General features: G+C 47.1%; 1 protein-coding gene across 1 annotated transcript; it reads right to left on the bottom strand.

Moving 5' to 3' along the window:
* Positions 1-1225: 1225 nt before the first annotated feature.
* On the bottom strand, positions 1226-18236 carry BBS2 (Bardet-Biedl syndrome 2). The gene is made up of 17 exons (XM_050311061.1): positions 18044-18236; positions 16231-16458; positions 15716-15841; positions 15381-15443; positions 14296-14373; positions 12028-12132; positions 11060-11146; positions 9666-9801; positions 7694-7833; positions 6750-6894; positions 6005-6176; positions 5246-5375; positions 4315-4446; positions 3679-3816; positions 3122-3234; positions 2298-2446; positions 1226-1634 (listed from the first exon to the last, which is right to left on the bottom strand). Exons 1-17 carry the CDS (start codon positions 18158-18160, stop codon positions 1528-1530), a joined length of 2166 nt encoding a protein of 721 aa, XP_050167018.1. The 5' UTR covers positions 18161-18236; the 3' UTR covers positions 1226-1527.
* Between the last annotated feature and the right edge of the window lie 1417 nt (positions 18237-19653).

Raw genomic sequence — 19653 nt, 5'->3', positions numbered from 1 at the left:
AAGCAAGCATCAGGATTTTGAACATTAAGAGCAGGAGGTTGAAACAGTGGGAACAGGTACAGCAGGTGGCAGAAAGCCCAGCACTTATGCCAGGAGACTGTTCCATAATCAAGTCTGAGCTCACTTGCTTAGAACAGCATGGGTGGCTCACCACCCTTTTACCAAGGAGCTGGATTTGACTAACAAGAGGCTCTTAAAAGGATTCAAATGATTCCTGCTGCAGATTGGAAGTGACAGAGGTCTGTACTTCCACAGTGCAGTTCTCTGTATGGAAGGGACCGAATCAGTGGCAAGGGGCAGTTTGGGGGATCAAAACACACTGTAGGAATCACATTCCCCATCCACCTGGTCACACGCTCACCCACTGCTCTCTAACAAACCGTGGGTTGATGTTTTAATTCAGCAGTGGCTCGTGAGAGCCAGACCAGTTACAGGACACAAACCCTCCTGAGAGCCCCAAGAAGGGACCCAGGAGCTCCATTTCACAGGGATGGGCCGACTCCTCCCCACCTGTGCCATAAAGCCCGGCCTGCACACAGCAGGTGTGATGCACGGCACAGGACGAGGAGCACCAGGGCTCAACCTCCACCCTGGGCAGCATATTTTTAGCTTCTAAAAGAAATCTGCTTTGGCAAAGATTCAAAAATATCTTTAGATCTGAGATAGAGAGCCTCACTGTGATATTTTAATCCAATTCAAAGAGATTCCACAATTAAACAGGTTTGAGCCAGGAACCAAATGATTTTTCAGTACCTTCTTCTTTTGATCCCATTAGATGATGCCAGCTCTTCATGAGTATGCACCAAGCTTGGGTGTGTAGTTTGGTTTTGTTGTTCCTGAAATGCACCCTTGCCCACCTCAGCAGCTGCAGTTTTTCCAGCCACAGCACAGAACCAGCACCTGGAAGCAAAACTTCCTGCAATCCAGGTGTGGGGAAGTGTCAGATGTGAAACAGAGCACTTCCTACCTGCACAGACCATGGAACTGCATGGCTGTCCCAGACCTGGCTTAAAGCCAGCAAGATGTTATCCCTCCTGTGCCTCCAGTGCACTGCAGTTTGCCTGCAGAGCCACCACATCCCTGCAGTGAAATCCAGGATTCTCCAGCATGGGGAGTTCAAGCACAGAGATTGTGCAGCAAAAGTCAGAGAAGTGGTTTGGGTTGGATTTCTCAACAAATAAAGTTAACACTACACATCTCCCCAACTAAACCAGAACAAAAGCAGTCAAGTCAGTCTATGATTTAATGGAAAAAGTCAACGCCTTAACTACAAAATATATTTAAATACATAAATAAGTTACTGTAAGAAAAATAACTGCTTGAACATTATACCTCTGTCTTGCATAAGTACCACATCTGCACTCCAGCTCTGATGCTCTCTCCAGGAAGCTTTGGCCTGAATATTTCTCAGCTGACAGCTTAACTACAGTGCTACCTTTGCAATTCCTTCACCCTACAGTGGAGCAGGAGGCTGAATGAACTGCCTATCAGCCCTTATCTGCCTGTGTGCAGCTGCTGCCCGGCTCCTCAGGAAGAGGCTGTTCCCACACGCATGATCCTGAACAGCGTGTTGAAGTTGTTGCTCCTTATTGCATCCCGACAAGCACTGATCACCTGTGTTTTGGGTTTGCCAACTGCAAAGAGACAGACAGGACAGAAAAGAAAAACACTTTCACTTACCGAGCAAGAAACTGGTGAAAATGCTTATTTGATCCAGTCTCAAAAGTCAGGGGGTTCTGCCAGATATTTTTTAAACACATGGTGAAACACCTCCTTTTTTCTAATACATAAATAAAACCCTTTCTTTAAAGAAGAATCATCTGTAGTTCTGTTTTAGGAGACCTTAAAGGACTCGCTGGAAGGGGAATGGTATAGACAAAAAAAGAACCTACCCTTCCCCAAAGGCCTACAGGACTGATAATACAGATAAAACAGCCCTGCTTAAGTTGGTTGTTGCTTTTTTAAAAGCAGAATTATAAACTAATAACTGAAATACTACTTTTAAAATGCTTTTAGAGTTATGTTCAACAAAACTAGGGATTTCTGTGTCATTCAGAAAGCTGGAAACTACTTTAAACTGTTCTTTCTAAAACTGCGATCCCAGACCATACTGGACACTCACAGTTGACTGGCACAGGCAATTGGCTGTGACTGAAAACAGAAAGATTATTTCTACTAATTGAGTTCCAGGCCAAAAAGCCTGAGGTCACTTAACTAACCCAGGTGGCCTCTGGGACACATCTCATCTGCCCCACCAGGGCCTGAGGCTCCCCAGTCCCTCCAGAAACCAGACTCACCACGCAAGCGCCCAGCCCTCTGGATCGCCTGGTTCACGGCTTTCAGGTGGTTCAGCAGCTCTGTGTGGTTGCTGCAACGGATCTTGTACTGATTTATCAAGTCTCTGTTCAGATCATACAGCTCAGTGTACCGTGTCTTCATGTTTTTCCTGGGGAAACAATCAGTGCAGTTATTTGCATCTCTGGGGAACAAGAAAGTCATTCCTGGTTTGTCAGTATAAAGGTGTAGCAATACCTGGCTGTGATGGCTACCACAGCCTGCCAGCTACGAGACAACTCACTTGTCTAAACATGTCAGTTATGCTCATTATTCTACTTCTGAAAAAAAGTGCTCTATTGCAGTTATTTTACCCAGAAAGCCAAAGTAGAGATGCCTTTCCTCAGTACTGCCCTGCAGCAGCTCAGACACTGCTGCTCTTCACAGCAAAGCTCAGACATCGGCAGAACACAGAAAATTGGAGTGAAAAGACACCTAACATTTCTTGTTGTTCTAGAAAGTTCACACACCACAGACAGCTTTTCCTGCCTTCTTCCTTTAATGTATCTTTTCTAACATATCTCACCATCTTGAAGTAGATCCACCTCACCTGCTCTACACTAAGTAAATGCTCTACACTTTCCCCTGACTGGTTTTCCACCCAAAGAACAAGACAAGGTTCAAAGAGAGCTCATGGTGGGACCAGCAAAGGTACAATTCTACATTAAAAGCTGTAACCAGGCAACTCCTGTATCAGACTAATAGTTTTTGTGCTCTTTTCTGCCTGAAAAGCGAAGACTGGCTGTTCCAAACCCAAAGCACACAAGGTAGGCAGGCAGTGGCTCACATGTCTCCCAGGAGCCGTGCATCCTCCGCCTGGACCAGCATGCTGCGGATGAGGTTGGAGTGTTCAGCCATGTCAGCTGTGAGCTTCTGATTCACTGCGTGGTGTTCATCCACCTGTGCAAGGCAAGCAGCTCCTGAGCAAGGCTCCTGGGCACCCAGGCTAAACCCTGGCCCAGTGAAACAGGAAATCCCATCACAACTGAACCCACCAGCATCCCTGAGACCGTTCTCCTTCCCCTCACCCCGGCTGCCAGAGCAGCACCTGGGCCCCTGGAAGGGGGTGAGCAGGCTGAGATACACATCTCATGCCCTGAGCCAAACCCACAGCTCAGACTCCCAGACAACACACTGACATTACCCTAAAAAACTGACAGCTGGGTCCATGGGCCTGTTCTACAGAACAAGGAACAGATAGAAAGTTGAGGGTGTCCCACGGAACACACAGCAAGCCATGGTTGGGCTGGTTTCCACAAAGATAAAGCAGTTTAGAGATCCTCTCATAACATGCTCCCAGTGACTGTTCATCTGCCAGCTCAGAAATGCCCAGTGCCTCCTCACCTTCACCAGCACCTTCCGCAGCTCCTCAAAGTACGCAGGAAAATCTGCTTCCACCTGCAAATCTTCAATGGCCAGGAAGGAGGCCAGGGACTGCACAATGTCACCAGCTAGATCAATATCATCTGTGTTGATGGAAATCTGCCAGAAAGCAGATAAAGCACTTCAGCACTCCTCCATGCCAGAACATCTCCCAGCATCTCACAGCAGGTCCTTTTACCAAGAGGCCAAACTGTTGCACAGGCAAGCTCTGCAGCAGACAAGGAGACACCGATCTCAAAGGGGCTTTTATTCAGGCTTGGGATAGAGAGGCATCTGTGTGCACACAGGGCCAGTGCAGAAGTTACAGACAACCTTTGTGCCTCACCTTATGGCTCCCTGAAACCACCCTGTGAGGAAACAAATACCCTCCTTCCTACAGATCTGCAGGCTAAGAAGTTTACTTTGCTAACAGGCCCTGGGATTTTACCCACTAACAGTAAACAGACCCAAAAGTTTCCAAAAGCATCCCTAGGACATGAGTACTTTCTCTGCCTGTTCAGTTGTCCTTCACTTTTACTGCCTCATACTGGCACCACCCTTAAGTTTCACTGGGTTATAATCAGGAGGGTGTTTCCCCTTGTCCATGAAGGTACTCACCTCTCCACCAGGCTTGATTTTGATGCAGAGCTGACCTGCATTACGAAGGGAAGTGAAGCAAACCTGAAAGGGAGCACTCTGAAACTCTGCATCCTCTGGCAGCAAGAAGCTCTGATTCAGCCACATAACGATCTAGCAAAAATAAAATTAAGAGCATCAGCCATCCCCTGTGAGTAAAGCCTGGGGAAGCACACAATGACCCTGCACGTGATGTGCACCTGGAAAATTCATTTACTAAATTTCATCCCCTAACCTTCCCCTTGCCAAGAACTTTTTAGAATGAGGACAGTTGAATCCTTGCACCAAAGCTGAATATTCCCAAAAGAATCAAAACCAGAGACCACAGCCTAAGGTCAAAACATAAGCCCAGGTCTGGAGACCAGACAAAGCTAGAAGCAGGGCTTGGTTCTACTGCAAGATGTTAAAACCTTGTTTCATCTTGGTTTTTGTCCTGGCCATTTAATGCAGTAAAGGTCATGGAAATATGGCAGAGTGAGGAAAACGACCAGCTCTACTCACTGCCATCCTACAGTTCCGATCTTTTGGAACCAAAGCTACAACACTGCTGCTTATCTGTTTGGAAACCAAGCCTGGGCACTGAGCTGCCTTTTTCCTGTTCCCTGCTCATTTACAAATTCAACACTCACTACTGGGCTCCTGCCCTTGGCATTCCATCAGCCAGCACACAGCAAACAAGAGAACCTCTTAAAACACCTTGTGATCTGAGGCCTTTAGTTCCTGCAGAAATTCCTGATGCTGGGAGTGCCTCAACAGAGGCATCTTTCAGAGACAGAAAAAACAGCTGCAATACACAGGCTCCAAAGGCCAGCAGTGCAGTTCCCTGAATAACCTGTCCTTTGCCATTGCAAATGTCAAGCTGACTGCAAACCCTCCACCCCTGAAGGACTGCAGAACAGGAAGCAGAACTCACCCTTTGTGGCCTCTCACTGGTGGTGCAGTTAACGAAGCTCAGGGGCTCCGTGGCCGAGTCGGGGCTGCTGAGCGCGTACATGGAGAAGCGGGGAAGCTGCCTCGTCAGCTCGAACACGTGGAACTGTGTGCTGCAAACCAGACATTACTGACACAGCAGCCACTCACCATTCACCCACTGCAGAGGCTCCTGCTTCCTTTTTAGCTGGGTACTGCTATCACCAGCTTCCAGTCACATAATCAGCTGCTTGCTGCTTCCCAGGAAGAAAGACCTGGAACTTGGAAATTCCAGGCTTATCACATCGTGAGGTTGTACGATTCCTCCCCACTGCTGACATTTCTGATAATCCTTCCTCTGAAACATACTCTCTAAGCTAACACATTTACAGTTTTACTATGTGATTAGGTATTTCCTTTACAGGTTCACTGAAGTCTTACTAAAAGCAGAATAAAGACAAACAGAGAAAACAAAAAGGGAATTCAGTCCCACACGTTCTTTCTGCAGTAGATGGCTCGCTCTCAAAATACACCTCCCTACCCAGCGATGTGAGGGTATTCAGACTTTATCTGGTGAAGAGCTCAGCATCAGAGGGGCAATGGTGTTTTTAAGAAGGCATTCCAGCTCTCCTTCCAGTAGCACAGAGAAGTGGGACAGCCAGGAACTAACGGTGCACTTGACAAGGGACAAGGCTGAAGCCACGTCACTGCCATGTCCTGGTCACACAGTCAGCCCTGGAGAGCAGCAGAGACCACAGCTCACCTGTTCCGGTAACCCACGAAGGCTTTGATGTGCAAATCCACGGGCACATCTTTGGGTGGAGTGAGGGGAACACGAACACAGCTCGAGAGGTTCTGGACACTGGGGTGCACCACGTGGCTCTCTCCTTCGAATATGCCCTCAGCAAAGATCAGCACAGCACGGATGATTGTGTCTTAGCAACAAGGAAGAAGAGGCAGTTCCTAAATTAAAAGTTGTCCTCTGGAAACAAACCACCACTATTTTCAGAATTAGGCATGGTAAAGTCTTTATACCCCCTCCTCTGAATTGGGAAAACACGCCAGGTGACCAGGACTGCCACACCTGGGCCTGACTGCATGCCTGGTGTTAGGTGAATCTGCTGTCTTGGGGCAGTTCCGGTTCTGCACATAAAGCCAGCTGAAGTCCAGTTGCATTCACACAACACTCTCACTAATGCAGCTGTAAGTTAATGTTTACAGTCAACACAAGGAGTGCTGCAGGGATCACCAACACTGTTTTCATCCGAGATAAATGTTAATTGCCTTGGAAAATAACACATAACAAGAAGCAAATTCCATCAAACTCCCTTCCCCTGAGACCCAACAAAGGAACACAGCTTGATTCAAAACTCTGTGAAAGGAAAGAAACCACAAAGGGGACATTACAGACAACAAAGGGGAGACATGCAAACCATAACCTAAATATAACTAAAAATTTGCATGAATTTACATGAAGTGAATGTCAAAGGTTGTAGGTTAGCACTCACCATTTGTGGTGGAAATACACAGCTCCACATGGGCAGACTGGCTGTCAGAGCCCAGATTAACTGACAGGGCTGTCTGGAGTTGGGTGTTTGCTGGAATCACACCTCTCTGCCCATCAGCTTCCTTCAGCTCAGCATTCAACTCAGCCTGTTACAAAACACACACCCTTCAGTATCAGAATTTCAAGATTTTCAGTCAAGAAACCTCGAACACACACACACATAAGTAAGTTCTCTTTTCCTGCAGAAGGTCACATTACAGCAATTCCCAGACACTTCACACAGCTCTGAGTGGCAGCTGGATTAGGCACAGAGCCAGGGATGCTTGGATGCAATTTTTTGGGGTGCTTTACCATTGATGGAGCTCGGGTCTGTACCCAAACCTGTACTCAGAAAAGCACTTAACATATACCAGCTTTAAGCACGAGCTCACAGAATTCCAAGCTTTTGCTACGGTGCTTGTTTGCTGTTCAAAGATGAGTCTGCTCTTTCCTCTGACTATTTTTGAAACCCTTTATTTCTGCACATTCACCATCACACCACAAGTGCTGTTCCTGCACCCTGGCAATGCTCCCAGCCCTCACCCAGAGACCTGATCCTCTCACACGATCCCCTCTGACTCCCAAGTTGGCTTTCGCACTGAAAATTACAATCTGCAGTCATAAGCCAAAGAGCAGGGCTGAAGGGAATCCAGCTCCAAACACAACTGCTCTGGCAACAGGAAGGAGCAAGGAAAGTGTTGTTTATTAAAATACAAAAAGCAAGTTCTGAACTTGCACAAGGAACAAGCCAAATGCAGAAGCAGGAACCCCCAGCAGACAACCTCTTGCACCCTGACAGGTTACAGCTCTGACTTGTCTGGACTGCCCCACAGCCACTTCCCAGGTTACTCCAGATTTATACCAACAGGAGGTGTGTTTTGGTCCTACGTGTTATTTAAGTAGTACCTTTGCATTTTCCTCATAATTTCTTAATTCCAGCAGCAGATTTTGTTTCTTCTGACTAAGTTCTCGGATCAGATCCTGCTCAGCATTCGTATCCATTAGGTTTCCTTTCATCTCCTCACCTCCTGGCAGATAACCTCGGACTGTACAGAAACAAAACATAGCCCATTTCAGCAAAGCCTTTCCCAGCCTCCCCAAAACTTTCTGTAGCAAGACTCTCTTCTGTCACCTCTGCAGGAGACACTAAATCTGGTTTTCAGCTGAAGACCTGAGCATTGATTTAGACCCACAGAGGTTCTGCCTTTCTTGGTGATCAGGACAACAGAAATGCACATTTAAAAAAAAGTGAATTTCCAACCTGCCTTTAAGCTGTACTCACCTGGCCAGACAAGTGCAGCACCCAGTCCTTTTGCAAGAGGATTCCCACTACAATCATTCTTTCAGGTGCTTAGGCAAGTTTGCAATTATGCAAAATTAGTAAAATGTGTAACCTGGATTTCTAGAGCTGGTCAGAGGAGTTGTTGCTCTCTGGAAGTGACTGTAAGTCACTGTCAGTCAGCCAGGAAACAAGATTTACCCACAGCAGTTTTTCCCCAAATCAAAGGATACTTCACTTCAAGGGGTACTGCCTGTTTCCCAGCAGTCCAGTGGAGCACAGAGTTCTGGACAGATCTCTAAGTGTCTGTGGAGACAGAGGAGCTGAACAGGTGATGAGACAAAGACACTTGCTCTGAACTTCCATTTTGCTCTAGGGCTGTGTGCTCTGATTGCAGCTGACAATGAAAGCCAGGGACAGAAGTCTTATACCTGTAAAGAGCATGCTGCCTGCCTGTGTATAACTGCTGCCCCATAAACTGCATGGAAATTGAAAAACACTCAGCTTGCCCACTGATGAAAGGACCCACTTTACTATTTCTGGGTGAATCACTCACTCAAAACGAGAGCAAGAGAGAAAACACAGTGCAACACAGCACAGCTCATGTGAAAGGATGCTGGTCCCAAACAGAACTCTAATGGCACTGCCTATATAACCCCAGCCACACTAACTAGTAAGGCCTAAAGGGATCCCCACCGTGCCAAGGCTTGTTTACGATGGACCCATCTCGTTCAGTGACAGAAACCCACACAGCTCTGTAAGGACAAGGTTCTGCAGAACTGCCTGCAATGCACCCCTTCTGCCAGCTTGGGAAAAAGGTTTATATGCTGAGGCCCAAGTGCAGCAAATCCCCACAGCCTGTGATTAAGACAGACACCGAAATATTAAGCTATTTAACAAGGACAGGCTTTTGTTTCAAATGGGTTGTGCCAGACCTGCTTGTCTCAGGCCACTGACGCCAAGCAGTCGGATAATCACACCAGTGTCTTTCCTGGAGCCGTCCCTGTAAATTCATGCTGAGCTTATTTAAATAATCTGTGATCATATTTGTTTCCACTCACAGTAACTAGGTCTGACTTTTTGAATGCATGGTGGGATAAATCCAGGAGAAACTGGAGAGCATTTTCCAGGAAACAAAGCACTGTTAACATCTAAAATTTCTAATATAAAAACCACCTGCAGAAGACAACCAAAACACACACACTTTTAGCTCTCTAAACCTTTACCTACTGTAAAGCAGCCAATAGAAAAAAAAAAAAGTATTTCCTATACGTTCATCTATTATAATGTAGCCTGAAGAACCAGAGTCTGTCCTGAATATCATTATCTTTGCATTAGGATGGGGCTTCTTCCATTAGACAAATGAATTTTGATGGTTTCTTGAGTCATAATGAAACACATGCTGATTCTCACAGAGAAGGCAATATTCAAAACCCTGCTTCCAGATAGTGTAACTCCAAATTCCCTTAACTTCACATAAAGCCAAGGGAGTTTGGCACACAAAATGTTGGAAGCAAAACAATGTTTAGCTAATCTGAGATGATGTGATGTGCCTGATATTACTGTGCATTAAATTAAATTCCTGAACAATGCTCTTACCTTCCCCATCAACTGAACAGCAGATTAACTGGGTGCTCCCATCCATTCTGTAATCCCCCTCCACCACTCCTGCAATTGAGGAGGCAAAGTTGTCCTTAAAGATGACCTCCCCAGTGCGGTCGCTGCGCGCGTCCACCTGCAATAACAAAGAGTTCCAAGCCTCAGCAGAACAGAAAAGCCAGCTCCAAAACAGGTGTCATGCCACAGTCTGAGCTGTGAACTGAAAGCCAGCTCCACTCGCAGAACTGCAGGTGAAGTTGCAGCTCTGCTGATCCCAACCCCACACACGAAGAAGGAACCATCAAGAAGCGACCTGCAGGCAGACTCAGCCAGAGGGAACCGCTCTTCAGAGATGCTTCCCCAAGTTACACACAAGGAAGGAAACAAAGGGACTGCAGGTCTGCACTGGGAAGGGTATGCACATATGAATGCAGCAATGATGGGACTAAACCAGAAAGGAGGCAGTATTCACAACCTTTCCTCCTCGCTGCAGCCCTTGTGAATTATTTTTATACACAAATACCACAACCTTCAATTATCTTTCATTGGAGAAGAAGGGTGAGGGGGGCTCAGTTCTGTGCACTGTGCATTTTCCAAAGCACAGCTCCCAGCACGACTCTTTCTAGGAGCTATGAACTGTTTCAGATCAACAAGCTGGGCAGAGACTGCCAGTGGAAAAGAACAGGAGTAAAGTAAGGAGAGGTTCTCTCTTTAACAATCACCTAATCCAACATAAATTACAACATATCTGGGCCCCAGACTGCCAGCTTGATATGAAGTTATTAAATTCCCCCAGGCTAATGAGAGTAATGAGAGGTGTTGAAGAGAAAAAGCATAGCTTTACAAAAAAAACTGGCAAGCTGCATCCAGGAGAGATGTGGCAGTTAAAACAGTCATTTCTGGCAAAGGGGAATACCAAGGACAGGTTTAAAAGACTAAGACTGAGCTGTGTAGAATGCCTTTACATAAAGTTAAATAATGCCTGGTTAATCCTGCCACAGCCCAGACTGACGCTGCTCTCCTGCTACATAACTGCTCTGTCTCCCCTGCAGTTTGGAAATTCAGGAAACACTGCAGAGGATTATTAGCGTGTCCTCCAGACACACCTGCAAACAGACACTCAGGAGCTTTAGGATGTGGCATATGATCTCTGCTGCCATAGAAACAACTTGCCACACCTTTGCAGTTGACTCTGAGCTAAGCAGAGGAAGCAGCTTTTCTCTGATCTTGCACTTGGCACACGACTCACCAGCCAAACTAGGTTTATTGCAATAGATCTTCAGTGCTCAGCTTTCTCTTTAATTTTTTTTGATTGCTGTTCCTCAGACAATTTAACAGCCTTGATCAGAGTTTCCATATCTACAGCTCCTCATTTCCCCATGGTATCAACTCACCTTCCCATTGGACCAGCCAGTGATCAACTCAGGCACTCCATCAGAGTTCAGGTCAAATGAATGTATGCTCATTGCCTGGTTTTTTGACTGAGGACAGAAAAGAAAGAACAAATCAACTTTGGGTATGTTTTCTGAATTGCACATGCTTGACACATGCAAGACACTGGACTAGGAGGCTACAGAGATTAATCAAAGAAATACAGCTCTGTCTCTTAACAGGAAGTTTAAGCATTGCTATCCCTCAGGTCACATATGTGTGAAATCTTAGCCCTTGCACTACAAATCTAGTCCACTGCTTTCAAAGGACCTGACTGCTCCTTCAAATACCTTTCCATCCAAGCAGATGATTAAACTCACAAAAACAAAGCATAAAAAGGTAAATCCTCTAGGAAAAAAAAAATCAGGTCTTCAACACTGTCATAAAATGAGACCAACCGAGGACAGCCGTGAGCCTCTTCCTACCACCTCCTATGGAATCTTCTTTTCTTATTACTATTAAATATACTGTTCTAACCTGTGTCACGTTAAGAATATTAAAATGGGCATCAGGAAAGGATCTTGCCAAACTGATGTGCTGGAGCAGCAAATTGCTACTGATGAGAAAAATTAACTTTGAACACAAACAACACGAGATTTCAGTCTCTGAAAAACAGTTTATTGATTCAGCAATATTTTCTAACATGAATTCAAATTTCTCTCTTACTTAAACAACCCTGTGAGACTAAAGAATCCCTAAGTGTATGGTTGTATTCATGTTGTTTAAGCCATCACCAAAGCCCAAAAAGGAACTGACACCGTATTCACTTTGCATGTACCTACAAAAAGGGGTAGATTTTGTAAGAACAAAAGTACACCAAGTTCTCTGCTCAAAGTTCATCTAATGAGGCAGGATAACATCAGGATGATCTAAGATCAGGTACCAAGCTCCTTCAAGCTTTCAGTGATGATATTCCAGGAACTGGACTAACCTTGATCCTCCAGTAGCGGGCTGTCCTGTCGTAAACTCCAACGGTCCCGTTAGCGAGAGCGTAACCAAACCGACTGCCATACATGGGGCTGAGGGCAGTGATAGTCTGGTGGGGAAAGGGGGCAGAGAGAGCACACAGCAGTGAAAACTTCTGCAATTTAACTAACAGGGAACAGGCTACACAATCTATCATATAATCTCTACAGCACTTACATGGTAAATCAGTCTGTAGGAAGCACCGACTACTGAAGAAACTACTTTTAAGAATCAGTTTGAAATCACCGAAGGCCTTGTAGGATTTCCTCACACAAGCTGCATTCCCAGTGTTAGGACACACTTCAGCAAGGATTGCAGAATTGCCCTCAAACTGTGTACTTTGCCCAAGTATTTCCTACCACAGACAGCAACACAACTGCTCACAGGATTCCTGTGGTCATCAGTGCTAACACACTGTCAGTGAAAAACCAGTCCAAACACACAACATTCCTGAAGCTTCAGGAGCTGAGGATGTCAAAGGTTCAACTTTATCTGGGTTAGGAAAGCCCTACAGATATTATTGGTAGAAAATCTTTGCCCAAGATTACTGAGGTAAAAATTAACATCATTAGCATCCACAGCTTGGACCTCTTTGGAACACAACTGGAACACCAGGCTAGGTAGTACCTGAATAAATAACAGCTCTGGGGAAACACCTGAGAGTCATAACTCAGCCTCTTTCTCACTCCTTCTAAGACCCATTCTTCACTGAGCTAAGGTTCTCAGTGCTTGGAAATGCAGGTTTTTCCACACACTGGAGATTTTAATGTCAGAAGGAACAACTGCAATCATCTGTCTGGTCTTCTGTAAAATGCAGCACAAGAGACTTCCTTCAATTAAATTCTTCACCAACTTCTTATTTATACTCAGCTGACTGCGCTCCTTGGGATTTTTTAGCATAAAACATGCAAACCCTTTATCCTTTCCTCACACAATCTTCTCCAAGTATCAAAACCCTCTAAATTACAGGCACCCAGTAAGGACAAAAGAGCCCGGCAATGGTCAGGAACCCAAAGGTAACACTCCCTAAATCTACACCTGATTGTCCATTTATAAGAGTCACAAGAGTCTACAGCTTCAGTTTCACCAGAGTGATTAAACAGGCAAAATGCAAACTGTTCAAGACTTCCAAACCAAGCCACTGTTCCCTGAATTTACCCTCCCAAAAAGAAAAGCTTAGGTGTAGCTGTGTCTTTCTAAATTAGAACAGTAGGATTGTAACAGGCCTCCTAAGACTCTGCAGGTGTGAATTTAAAACAATTCTACCAGGGACCTGGAAATAAATCACACACGAGAGTGATGGACCTGTAGCTGCCCTCTAACTAGAAAACACTACTTGACTAGACCAGCCACTGCACACACAGCAGGATGGATTACAGGCCCAGTTCTAATTCTAGCCACAGCAAGAGCCTCCCTTCCTAGAACAGTGGATTTGTCCTTTATAGCTCTTCCTAAGTGGTTTAATAGCTAAGCCTTTTAGTCCCACCTTGGGCAGTGGGGAGACCTCAGCTCTTTAGGCACAAAGGCCCATAACATGCCCTTGCTCTACCTCGGCTCCAGAAGGGCTGTGAGAAGACTGAGAACACTCCTAAATGCTGTGGAAAGGCTATTTTACTCCCTTCCAAGAAACCAAAATCTAACAGTGGAGGTCTTCTCTCATTTCTTAAGCTAAAGAGCATCTCCTACACCTTTCATTTATCCCTCTGTAAACCTTTTTGCCCCATGCCTTACTTTAGTCACCACAGCCCTTCTTAGACAGCCAGTGCATAACTCCAATTGCAATATGAACTTCCAGTTTTGCCTGGGCATCCCCCTTGTGCCCTGCCATGCACTGCCTGGAGACACACAGGGGCAAGTTACATCATCGTGATTGTGTCAACGCATTTCAGGAAATCTGTAGAAGACGTTCTTTTGCTCAGAGGGCACTCAGAGCTTCAATCACAACCCAGTAACCTTAATCACCCTGGGACAGGGCCCTGACTTTCAGCCAAGTAATAGTCACTTTTCTCACCCAGCTGAAGGTTTGTAAACAAACAGAGCAAAAAAAACCCTCTGTGTAATGAAAGACATTGTTAAATTCATAACTTCTGCAGTTCTAGCAGAATAGATACTGTGCCAAATAGTTAAGTAACTATTTAACTACACGATAAATCTGAACCAGAGAAGCTTTAGAGTACACAACAGTTTCAGCTCCATCAGCACCTATAATAAACATCAGCCAGAAGTAATTTACCTCCGTCTCTGACATCTCTGCCACGATCTCATCTTCTTTAAACACCCGGATATCAAAATCTTCAGAGCCAACAAGAAGCTGAAAACAAAAAAAAAGCGTATCTTAAAAATAGTTATTCAAGCTAAGGAAATCAAAAGAATATACACCAGGATCCAGAGGACAAACAAATACTCCAAGTCCAGCAATGCAGAGGTTTTAACAGCTGTTTAAAGAGTTGCCAGTGGAGCAAAAGTTACCCTCTGAAGAGACAAGATTTCAGAAGTCTCCTGTTGATCAAGGATTAGCTACTCATTTTTTTGGTCAAGTCAGTCTCTACAAAAGCATAGTGAAATATCTGGGGTAGGAATGAGAAAAGACACTTTGGAACATCAAGGCTCTGCTGTTTTCTTACTGTAGAAGATTCAGTGTTACAATTCATAACTGCAATTATATATATATATTCTTACTGTTTGTCTCACATCATATCAGCAAGATGTGTGTTACAAGTTATCATCATTTCAAATCAGCAGAGCAAACACTGTTTCATTTCTCCATGTCACTACAGAGAAACAGGAGGGCTGGATCAGAAGGCAGATTTCTTGATTTTACCAAGTGTAAGTGAAGCTTTTCACAGGACAGCTTCTTAAGAGCTCACTTCTACATCTAAGATGCTTGCGAGTTGTTTCTCCGAAATTCAGAAAAGAATTTATTAACCACGTTCAAGAAATAACGCTGATAGTATTTCAGCCCTGCAACTGATGATCACAGGTATTTCCTGGTGTTGCTCCTGGGGTAGGGAATTAAAAAGAGAGGAGTTTTCCCCTCCAGTTAGCGATCAATGCACCAAGGGCAGGCAGCAGTGCTGTAAAGACACCATGTGTGAGTAGTTCAGCCATCCAAGGAGTGCCAGAGCACTCGCTGCTCCTTGTACACTGACTCAGCATTTTGCATGTCACTGCCAGGCCAGGCTGTGGAAAAGGCCCAACTCCCACGCAAGGATCACTTCAACTGCTAACATAAGTCAGAAACACTTGATAACCCAAGTTTCTTTATTACTGTCATTTCACTACAAGACCAGCTGAATTCATGTGGAAACAGTTACAAACCTCAGTTTTGCCATCACCATCAAAGTCAAACAGTGCTAAGGAACGAACGTTGTCTCCAGTAACCTAAAAACAGAAAGACAGTCCTCAGTGCTGGTGACAGCTGTCAGAAGCTGAATTGTTTTCATTAGCTCAACTGCAACAGAGCAGTTGACAGAGTCAGTGCACAAGCAACATCTGAGTGCACTGAATACACAACCAAAATACAATCTCAGGTCCGAGATAAATTAAGGAAGATCAACAACCAAACTAATATTCACACATAAAAACACCCAAGATGAATTAGTGCCATTGAAAGCATCTTCTAATAACATCCAAACCACTCTGCACAGCCTTACCGTCCAGAAACGGTCATTGCCTTCATGATCAAAGCCCTGCAGGGCACAGTTCCCACCAATAATAGCAAGAGGAGGTGAAATATCTCCAAGCTTTCCAAGAACTATTGCGTTGGCTCCATCTGAAACCTACAGAGAAACAACAAAGGAAAAAGAAACAGCAGACAATAAGACATCAGAGTACACAAATCAAGGAGAGAGCTTCTGACATTATCACTGTCGTCGTAGCTGAGCTCTGAATGCCTACTGATTTTGTTTTAATTTTTGTCTTGCTAGGTGATGTGTGACATATTATGAAAATGTGCTCTCACACACACAGACATACATCACATTCACATCTTTATTTTGAAATATTGCAGATATTCTACAGACAGTGTTCTGAATACAGTAATAGAATTAATACACAGAACAGAAGCACAATTAATTGACAACGTAATGTAGAAACTGCGATCTCTGGAACGGAAAGAAACGGAAAACAATGGAGTTACTAAAAAAAGCAGACAGTTAAATTAACTTGCCTCTCTGTAGAACAAATCTGAGTTGTTATACACGTCATAAGCCAACAAATTAGTCTGTGTTCCAACCAGAAGGCAATCATAACCCAGCTGAGGGTTCAGCACTCCCGAAGCCAGACAAGTGATCCCTTGATTAATGTTGAGAAGAGAAATGTCCGAATCTTGGTTACTCTGCACCATTCGGTTTGTGCTCGTCCTCTGCCCTCGGGCATGAGGACTGTGAATAAAAACCTGTGGGAACAAGGATGTAAATATTAACACAAAGCACGTATCTGTGTATACAAACAGCAAAGACTATTGTTTGGATAATAGATGCGATGGGGAAGAAGGGCATTCACTCAACCTACGTGAGGACAAATACTGGGGGTTTTGCTGACAATAGTGTTTCTCACAGTTATTCTTTAACCTCGACCAGAAAAAGGGAAATGGCAGGAAAAACTGCTCTGGCCAGTGGAATTGCAACACCATTGTTTTGTTTGTTTCTGAAAATGACAATTGACAAGTCTTCAGAGTAAGGTAAAAAAAAAGCAAACCAAAGGGAACAACAACAAACTGAACAAATTACATCCAGCTGGTAACAGTGTTTGCAAAACAGCCCAAATATTTAGGACAATTTACCTGGTACCTATCTGTAACCTCCATCTGTGGGTGAGCACGGTTAATTTAAAAAGGAGCCTATGATAAATAAGGGTTTATTCTCACTGACCAATATTCAGTCACTGTAATTATCTGGAGCCAAGTCAGAGGATCTCAGGGTATCTATGCTCGACAGCTTCTGCTTTATGGCTGTGCAGTCTGTGCCTTGGACGAGCCCACATTCTGTGCTGTTCCTAAAGGCTCCAAAATAATGCTGGGAAGCATCACAGATGAACCCTGTTTGTATTTACAACCACCTAAGTGCCTCTGTGGGTTGATGCTTCAACCTGTGTTTTGTTTGTTATTCAGATCGTAGCTAACCCCGTATGTTTACATTTCAAACCCAAACAGGGCGCACGGGGTGCAGTCTGTGCATCACCCTCAGAAACCTCAGCCCCGCTGCCCTTACCAGCACCGAGCCTGCCCTGTACCAGCGCCAAGGCTCACTGCTGCGACTGAGAACTGTATGACAAAACCCACGGCTTGGAAAAAAAAAACCCAGACTGCTAGAAAATGTGAAAGTTTCCTTGGCAACTTGGGTTCGTTGAATGGGTCGCGCTGGAGGGGACCACGGGAGTCCCCTGGTTCAACAGGGTCCCCAGAGCGTGTTGCTCTGGATCGTGTCCCGAGGGCTCTTGAACACCTCTGTGCAGGTGACTCCCCAGCCTGCCCACAGTGCCGGTGCCCAGCCGGGTCACCCGGTTGTCAGTGCTGGCGATCGCCCCGCACACAGCCCCGCACACTGCCCCGCACACTGCCCCGCACACAGCCCCGCCGCCTGGGGCAGGCTCGGGCCTGCGGGGGGCGAGGGGAACGAGGGGCCCGCCCCCGGCCCGGCTCCCCGGGGTGTGGTGGGGTGTGGAGGGGTGTGGTGGGGTGTGGAGGGGTGTGATGGGGTGTGGTGGGGTGTGGAGGGTGTGGTGGGGTGTGGAGGGGGTGTGGGGGTGTGGTGGGGTGTGGAGGGGTGTGGTGGGGTGTGGGGGGTGTGATGGGGTGTGGTGGGGTGTGGAGGGTGTGGTGGGGTGTGGAGGGGTGTGGAGGGGTGTGGTGGGGGTGTGGTGGGGTGTGGAGGTGTGGAGGGGTGTGGTGGAGTGTGATGGGGTGTGGTGGGGTGTGGAGGGGTGTGGTGGGGTGTGGTGGCGGGCTCAGCGCGGCCCCGCGGCCGCTCCGGCCCCGTTACCTTGCCCGCCTGCGTGGCGGCCGCCAGGCAGGGGTGCGTCCCGTCGTACCGGCCCAGCGCCACCATGCGGGGCAGGATCTTGTGGTTCAGCTTCAGCGTGAACACGGGCACCAGCATGATGGGAGCGAGGAGCGGGGCGGACGCGGCGGGACAGGGCAGGACACAGCCCCGGGCCGGGCCCCGGGGCCGCCGCCACACGCGGGGCCCGCACCGGCACCGCCCGCGCGCACGCGCGGCCGCCGCGTCAGCGGGCAGGGAGAGACCAACGCGGGGAGCAGGGGGGCGGCCCGGGGAGCGGGGACTGGGACGGGGGAGACTGAGGGGACTGGGGGAGATGGTGGAGATGGGAGTGGGGGGCAGGTGTAAAAAGGTCTGGGTGAGGTAGGGGCGCATTCACAAAGGTCGCGGGGAGGGTTAAATGGAGGTATTAGGGGGCACCTGAGGGAGCTGCGGTGAGGGAACTGGGGGGCCAGGAGAGCTGAGGGGCGGTTTGGGATGCAGGGGGCACTTAGGGGACATGGAGGGCAATCTGGAGGTGTGGAACTAGGGGAGGCATTTGCAGAGGTCAGGAGAACTGGGGAGCAGCTGGGAGTACTGGGGCCCAACACCCACACTGCCACCTCTCCCTGTGGCTCCTCTGTGGGGCCAGCACCCAGTGGGGCCAAGGGGTGTCTCATCTCTGTCCCCAGCCCCCTCGTCTCACCCTTTCCTGCCCACCAGCTCCACACTTGCCCTTACTCACACCCTCCCTAACAGTGCAGGGGTGGAAACCAGGGGTATCTCCAATCGAGGAGCAGCAAACCAGTAAAACCCAACGCAGAGTTACATCGCTCTGTGCAGCTGGGAAGGCACAGCCTCAGAGCAGCAGTGCTGCAGGTTTATGGGATTATCCACTGGTTCATACAGAATCCGGCCATTGGCGTGCTGGGGGGACGTTGGAAATGCCAGAGGGCAACCCTACAGAGCCGCAGTGTAAGCACTGGTGCCAGTCCCCATCCCAGTGTGGATTCCAGTACCCAGACCCTCGTGAGTCTCCCTGCAGAGCCCACTCCCTGCCTGGCCATAGGCCGGGTAGGGAAACCCTGGCTCAAGACCATGACTTTGAAAGCTCTTAACTTATTTTGGCTTTAAGAAACATTTTACCAGGATAACCCTCACGGGTCTGTAAATACACCGTGCCCTCAGACAGGGCCCGAATCCAGCACCTGCCATCCACCGGCACGTTACCACCCCCATCCCAGCAAGAGGCAGGTTTGGAAAAGGGCACACTGGAACAACAGCTCTTCCTTCCCTGCAGGGGCCACCGGAGTGAGGCACAGATTCCTTTATTTCCAGGAGAGCTGGCAGGCAGGTCCCAGTCGGCATTTACTTGTGCGCTGGCCAGCAGCAACGTCCCTGCCCCGCATGAGAAGGAGGCTCTCAAAGGCACTGCTTGAGTGGGGATCCTGCGATTCTGAACAGCACAACCTCCTTTTCCTCTCTTTTCCATTGTTTTTACCAGGTTTTCCTGGCAGCTCCATCAATGTGCCATTATCCTTGCGGATAAGGAGGCAGCCGTTGTGAGCAGCATATTGAAGAGGGGGTTTTTCTGCCCTTTGTGGCTCTGTTTG

This window comes from Myiozetetes cayanensis, unplaced genomic scaffold (assembly GCF_022539395.1).
Source record: "Myiozetetes cayanensis isolate MyiCay16 unplaced genomic scaffold, myiCay2020 scf16, whole genome shotgun sequence".
Classification (NCBI taxonomy): Eukaryota; Metazoa; Chordata; class Aves; order Passeriformes; family Tyrannidae; genus Myiozetetes; species Myiozetetes cayanensis.
The sequence above is the reverse complement of the archived record's forward strand: the minus strand, read 5'-3'. Positions and strand labels throughout refer to the sequence as shown.

Coding starts and splice junctions, on each gene's coding strand:
- BBS2 (XM_050311061.1), bottom strand. CDS start 18,160: ATGCTGGTGCCCGTGTTCACGCTGAAGCTGAACCACAAGATCCTGCCC. Junction 3,235..3,678: donor TGCGGAAGGTGCTGGTGAAG/GTGAGGAGGCAC, acceptor TGCCTTGCACAG/GTGGATGAACACCACGCAGT. Junction 2,447..3,121: donor GCACGGCTCCTGGGAGACAT/GTGAGCCACTGC, acceptor TTGTTTCCCCAG/GAAAAACATGAAGACACGGT.